This window comes from Bacillus rossius, chromosome 7 (assembly GCF_032445375.1).
Source record: "Bacillus rossius redtenbacheri isolate Brsri chromosome 7, Brsri_v3, whole genome shotgun sequence".
NCBI classification, from domain to species: domain Eukaryota; kingdom Metazoa; phylum Arthropoda; class Insecta; order Phasmatodea; family Bacillidae; genus Bacillus; species Bacillus rossius.
This window is the reverse complement of record NC_086335.1, coordinates 29650277-29657324: the sequence shown is the minus strand read 5'-3', so window position 1 is coordinate 29657324 and position 7048 is coordinate 29650277. Positions and strand designations below refer to the sequence as shown.

At 37.2% G+C, this 7048-nt stretch overlaps 2 protein-coding genes across 2 annotated transcripts in view; one reads left to right on the top strand and one right to left on the bottom strand.

Annotated features, from left to right (window-relative positions):
- Positions 1-2611: 2611 nt before the first annotated feature.
- Positions 2612-3817, bottom strand: LOC134533778 (cytoplasmic dynein 2 light intermediate chain 1). The gene has a single exon (XM_063371428.1). The coding sequence runs from the start codon at positions 3716-3718 to the stop codon at positions 2660-2662; it is 1059 nt and encodes a 352-aa protein (XP_063227498.1). The 5' UTR covers positions 3719-3817; the 3' UTR covers positions 2612-2659.
- Positions 3818-5748: 1931 nt separating this feature from the next.
- LOC134533776 (T-complex protein 1 subunit alpha) overlaps positions 5749-7048 on the top strand; it is a 39417-nt gene continuing 38117 nt past the window's right edge. The window contains exon 1 of the mRNA XM_063371425.1: positions 5749-5921. Within this exon, the coding sequence (XP_063227495.1) occupies positions 5849-5921 (73 nt within the window). The 5' untranslated portion in view covers positions 5749-5848. The remainder of the gene's footprint in view (positions 5922-7048) is intronic.

Sequence of the window (7048 nt, the reverse complement as noted above, 5' to 3'; positions counted from 1 at the left end):
AATAAGAATATCACGCTAGAGGTTTAATCTGTATATTTTATTTAATTTCCAATTTTACAGCATTCAGTGAAATCTAGAGTAAATTTTCACAATTATTTATAAACTGAATTTTTTTTTTTTAACTCTGTTAGCTGTGATAATGGAGGTGCTCTCAAACTTGAACATACAGAACACTGGTTCAACAGGCATTTTATAATTGTCTGTACTGAAAGAAACACTTTATAAAGAATTATTAGAACAATAATGTTGGTGTAGCAGAAACTTCACTGAAATAATTTAAAAGCTAAGATGGTATTTGTAAAGAAATATGAGTCTGAAACTTAAAGGTGACTAAGTAGGCCTACTTGTTAATATTTTGTAATTATGCAGACAAGCTACATCCACAAAATCAGTTTGATAATAACTTAAGTAAAATGTTGGTTAGGTTAGCTATATTAACAATTTATAAATAACCATTTTAACAACAATTTTTTTCATAATATAGCTAAGCTCCTACCTAACATTTTCACATTATTTTCCGGAAGCTGCTAATCTGCAGAATTAAACTTTTTTATACTATTAATTTTATTATACAGGGTGTCTACCAGATCTAGTAAATTAAATTCCCTGATTTTTCCAGGTTTTCCAGGTCTAAAACTGAATTTTTCCAGGTTTTCTTTAACACAATTACGACATTCCAAGAAACTGAAAAAAATTGCATAATCTTACATTGACGAGTTTCAAAGTATTTTAACTTACTTAAATTAGTAAAAAAATTACCTTCTTCCAAACGTGGCCAAAGTGACTCAATTGATGGCAAATAAAACATGCTGCTACAAATATTTCACACACTTTCTTTTGCAAAAAAAATTAGTAAAAGGAAGCTCCCATCAATTTCGCAGTGACTCAACTTTTGCATCTATTGCACTTACTTCAGAACGAGCCAAATCCAACATTCGAGCCTTCTTCAACTGCAATGACTTGATCTCCTCTTCAACTCTTCTTTTTTCTGCCTTCTTCTTGTCTGTAGCTTCCTTTTCTTTTTGTTTTGTTTGCAGGGCTTCCTTACGCCTACAACTAGCATTTCTTACATACTGCTCTACACCTCCAGAACGTTGAACAAAGTCATACATGTCTTTGTGCGATCAGTATTTCTTCCTGCAAGTTTTCAGTCAGCTGATTAGAATTCACTGAAAATCCTCTTTCCAATGATGCATTTCCATGGGAAAGTACCAACACCATCCTCACAAACTTTAGAAGACCTGTTTTGGAAGCTACTGTATATGCCTTAAGAATGAGCATCCACAAGTGATCAAGGCGCCCGTCTTCTCGAGAAAAAGACGAGAACAGTGCTGCAGAATCTTGCAAGGAACATACCAACTGATATAATCACTCAATGTTATCAGCTTCTTGTCCTGATAGCCACCTGTTTTGAAGACAACATTCTAAACTGTACTTCACACGCTGTTTCCTCACACCCGAATTTAAAGCCACAGACGGACATAAGCAGGAAATTCCCTTGGTAAGATTGTACTTCAGGGGACTTTTGTCTTGAAGTTTTTTTACCATAACCTTTAGACAAGTCCTATCATTTTTCTGTAACAGGACAGACTTTTCTGGTACTTTCTCTTTCTTGATGGCATGGCGTACTGCATAACCCAACTTGATATTGTTAGCAGTCAATAGATTTTCCTGGTTATCTACATCCAATCGAGATACATTGCGTTTCTCCCTAAAGCTCTTCAGTAGTTCTGGTTTCAAAATTTTCCTGCCAAAGCTAATAAAACCAGTGAATCATAGAGAAAAGGTGCCATGGGTGCTTCACTTTGGAACATTGTGAGAAACAATTCCAGCTCTGATGCCAAAAAATGGAAGAATGTCAATTTTACTTTTAGAAGATTATCTTCAAGAGCACATTTCACTACACTGAAAGAGAGATGAAATAGAAACTTCACTAACAAATTTCTTTAGGTGGGTAACGTTTTCATGGCACGCTCAGAAACTGCAGTATTCCATCTGATTGCACAAAATTTCTTGGGAAAAAGCTCTGATCCAGTTATTCTAATGTAATCTGCCCTCCTTGCAGATATATACTTAAACAAATAGTAACTGTGCCTCAAAAAACTAAAAAAGTCCCATTGTGTAACAGAAATTCCAGTTTTGAAAGCACCATGGACCGTATGAAGCCCACAGCTACCAATTTCTAGCAACGATGGTGAATCTTCACCAAAAGTGTCTGTGATATGTATTTTCAACGCTAACAAAAATGTCCAGTTTACGTTGAGGGCATCCATAGATACTTAAAATTAAATGCACCTGTCGGTATAATCTGAACGTGGGAACCACATGCTGCAGCACGTCACGTCAGCAGGATAACAGACCATCTTGAACCAGTTTGTATCACGTGATTTGATGCCACTTCCGAATCCGATGGTAAATAAAAGAATTTGGACGTGGGAACTGTTCGTTATTTGCCATTCAAAAATAAAAATGGGAGGGGATACACATGATGCCACGTCAATGCAAGCTGATCAATAAACAAAAAACGTATTGCCAACTACAACCTACCAAACAAAAATTCCCTGATTTTTAAAAAATTTCCCTGATTTTTCCCTGATTACAAAATTCCCTGATATTTCCAGGTTTTCCAGGGTCAGTAGACACCCTGATTATATTGTGCTCAGTAATCCAGCTCAAGATGAGATAAGTATTTATGTCGACTTTCCGCTTCTCTGCGGAACCTATCAAGTTCGTCATCTCTTTGAGCTCTCAGTGAATCAATAATAGCCTCCTTGAAATTGATGTCGTGAGCTGGATCGTCAGGAATAACGGACTTCTCAGTTACTTCTTGTGGAAAATGCTTTGTGAATATATGTTTCCACCTATCAAGAGCAGCACCAGGCCCTTTATTAATGGAAATGATTTGAGAAGTTCCTACCCCACCAATACGCTCCATGGAGTCCGATCCAGCAGGAATGAGCAAGGGTTTGTTGTGATCCTGAGATATGCTTTTAACTGCTGCAGATCCAAACCCGTGATGACTTAAAAGATCTTTTGCTTTTTTCACCAAGCCTGCATCTTTAACACTGTAAAACTGCAATGATGCACCTAAAGTATGGGCAACATATCGCAGACAGCGACAGACTATCTTTTTTTTCTCAGAATCAAAGTCCTGAAAAACATCGTACTTGCCACCAAGGATCACCAAAGAGCAAGGGAAAGGATCCATTAAATCTTTGTCTGGGTTATCGTAACCTATGCGGGCCCATGCTAGCTCCTGTAGGGAGTTCATCTGGTCTTGGCTGCAGTGTGCCCTCAAAATAGTAAGAATACTTTGCAGTAGTGTTTCCATGGTGAACCACAACTGGTTCAAAGCAGACAAGTCCAGCATGAGCACGACTGTGACTTGTGACAAATTGCGCCCAGCTGCTGCTAGAGGGGTTGCCAGCAGTGATGGATACATTGTCCCGCCGCCCAGTTCCCAAATGTGGCACACGTCTTTCACCAGGCTCCTTCCGGCCTTCCTGCCAAACGTGTACTCCAGTGCCAGCGTCTGTTTCGCCGGCTCATCCCTGTCCAAAAACCTATGTACGAGCGAAGACTTTCCGACGTCTTTGCTCCCTAACAGTATTAGCGTACTCTCTTTACACTGACCACCAGCTGATTGACGGTGTATCTCCCCTGCCTCTCTGTTCATGCGCACGGCTATGTCCTTCAAGCTTTCGCCCGTCGCAGGCATGTCTCGATTGACTTGCACTTCTTAAACAGTGGGTGAAAATTAATGCAATTTGCGTAAGTGCTGAAGGAAAGTAGCACAAATAAATATTAAGAATTTCGTATAGACCTTCCTTGCTTTGTTTTATCAATAGTGATTTTGAAAATTTATAAAATTAAATCTACTATACTCATGCCATTCGTGATACAAATTAAACCTAATATTTATTCTTATTACCACACGCATTAACAATATATAACTGTAACAATGCTTACAAATTTGTAAACATTTTAACCATTATCACCAAATAAAGACATATCCATTCCTGATTCCTCGGATCGACAACTCCTACCGCCATTCACAGACTACATGATATAAAGATATGTTACTACTACTAGCTTAGATCTACGATATAGAGAAATAAGAGCCAACCCAGTATATTAGTATTAAGCGAGAAATGTATAGTAAAATAAAAATATTTAAGCTTTTTTAAAGTGATAAATTGTGGAAGTTAACCTACTCTTGTTTGCACTGAAATTCACTTTACTGTAATGAGATTGCCATCACACCTATCCTATACTTAGCACGTCTTCAGATTACGCGGATTCATTTAGCGCGATGTGAATTTTACTGGCCCGGTCTTGAATAGCACGTCTGTAAATTTCAGTTAGCACGAAATCTCGGCAGGCAAAAAACAGGTGAGCATGATGCCACGAAGTCTGTTTCAACTCCTGTAAACAACAGATGTGCCATGGGATACAGTTAGCCAAACAAGGGGGGAAGATATGCGTGCGCAGGTCTGTCTATGCTATCGGCTGTTGTACAAACATCAGCTATGGCAAGTTAAATAGCAGCTATGGAGTGTAAAGGACCAAATGTTTTTACATCCGCGCGTATGCCGCCGTGCTGTACCGTTGTCGCCTGGCCACAAACCTGGCCGTGAACGCAGTCTAGCCAGTAGCAGGGAATTCACTCAAACAAAAGCAATGCCTGCCCATTCAGCTGCCGGTAACTGTACGTGCTTGATCACTCATAAATCATAATGCATCGTGTTCAAGTATTTGAGACAAAAACTAGAAGTATTACGGCGCACATATTGTCATGAAGACCACGCTTATGTTGGTCGCACTTTAGTTTTAAGCAAGTCAACTGTGCGCACAATCGTACAAAATAAGGACTCTTAACAAAATTTTATATAAGTCTGATGCTGTTAGTTGTACTAGTGGAAATGTATTTGACATTAGATACCAGAACACAAATGAACTGATAATTAATGTGGAAAAGGTTGTTAAATGAATGTTGCAGTGAAAAAAAAATAATCATTGGCCTGACAGAATTGGTGTGAACCAGGTGGCGATGCGCAAATGAGCACTTTAATTTTTGAAAAATTAAATTGTAATTATCCAAAGAGTAATATCCGTTTCACTGTCAGTAAAGGATGGTTTGGAAAGGTACGCAACATGAGTTGAAGGTCACACCCGGGCAGGCAAGTCAGCCAGCCGACCGACGATAAAGTACATAACCACGTATCTCCCGTTACACGGTGTCGTATTTGTTATACGAAGTGCGATGGGAGACATATAAAGATAAATGGTGTGCCATATTTATAGTTGAGTGTTATTCAACGCATTTATATTATGTATAGTATATTTTCCTACACAATTTTGGAACACATTAAATAAATTAGCCTTGCTATGTATGGAAACTAATGCTTCAAGGTACGCGATTTCGAATAACACGAGCATTTTTAAGTGAGGGATAGGAGTATATATAAACAGGATATGAATTTATCTAAACGCATTATTAAAATGAAATATTTAACTCATACGGCATTAGAATTTGTCTCAAATAACTAACTTGGAATTTCAATTATTAACTAAGCAGCACCTAGTATCTACCTGAACTATAGGTATGTTTTCTACCAATAGACTTTTCAATAAGAGAAAGTAAAAATTTGAAATGCGCAGCGAGTTCTTATTATTTAGTCAATGCTCGTAATTACACTCGTAACGTAAGGATGTCTATGAGGTGATGTTTTTCATCTCGTTCTGTTATCTCTTTTCTGGTATGATCTCAGGGCAAGTTTGGTTTTCGAAAGTATTCTAAAGATAAAAGGTTTTGGGCGTGTGATTGGTTGCGAATTACTTAATTAATATGTCTTCAATTGCAAGCCCGTTGTCTGTTGCGGGTTCTCGCAGTTCAGGTGCACCAGTGAGAACTCAAAATGGTAAGCATTTTTAGGATTCCTTGCTGGTAAGCATCGCCATTGAAAAATTTGGTTATACTCACATGCTTCGATCATTGGAAGACTGTATTTATTTATGATAGATTGTTTTACAACCCTTAAGTTTTAATTGCAAATTAAATTGCATGTTTTAACGATAACCTTGTATTTAGATAACTTTATGACAAGGGGAAGGTATAAATAAACCGGTGTAGGTACATAAATGGTAAATGATTTAAGTAGCGGAGCTTAAAAAAAGTTCGACGATGATATTGTTGATTTGCCTACTGCTCATTTGAACATGAACTAGAAATTTACACTTGCAATTGGGCTTCCATCCCGTTCCAAAGAGTCCTCCCCTTACGTCAAACTTCCCCCTCCTTTCAGCCTTCCCGCTAAATCTTTTGCATCTCTCACTGCTAGAATTTTTCCTTCAAGCCCATTCCACTTCCTCCTTTTCCTCACCAGGAATCCGAATTTACGTTTGGATTTTTGGTAAATATGTAGAGTAGCTGTATATGCGAAAAAAAAAAAATGCTAAAAATCCGAAAATACTTTAATTCTATGCTCTTTCACTTCCTCTTTTCAAATCAACCAGCGGAGATAAGAAATTCCAAATACTTTAGGAGATATCGAATTTTTTAATTTTGCAATACAACACCCGTACAACCATTCGACCAACACCATTTTTATTATTTTGCTGTGTGTTCGTGAATGCATAATAAATAAAATGGTCCATTAGGTCAGGTCAGTTAAATTATTAATACTTTCAAACTAAGCGGACATAAAAAAATAATGTGAATTTTAATGGCTGTTTAGTTTTAAAATATTTATAATGTAACTGACCTGACAAAACAAACCGGGACAAAGGATGAACAGTAGGAATTAAAATGGTCGATTAGGTCAGGTCAGTTACATTATGAATACTTTCAAACTAAGCGTACATTAAAAATAATATGATTTAATTTAAATGGTTCTTTAGTTTTAAAGAATTTATAATGTAACTAACCTGACCTAACAAACCCGGACAAATGATGAACATTAACAACTTACGTAAAATTGTTTTGTTACTTATTACTTGCGCAACAATATCCAAATAAAAAATAAGACTTTAAAATTAGTAACGTTAA

Coding starts and splice junctions, on each gene's coding strand:
- LOC134533778 (XM_063371428.1), bottom strand. CDS start 3,718: ATGCCTGCGACGGGCGAAAGCTTGAAGGACATAGCCGTGCGCATGAAC.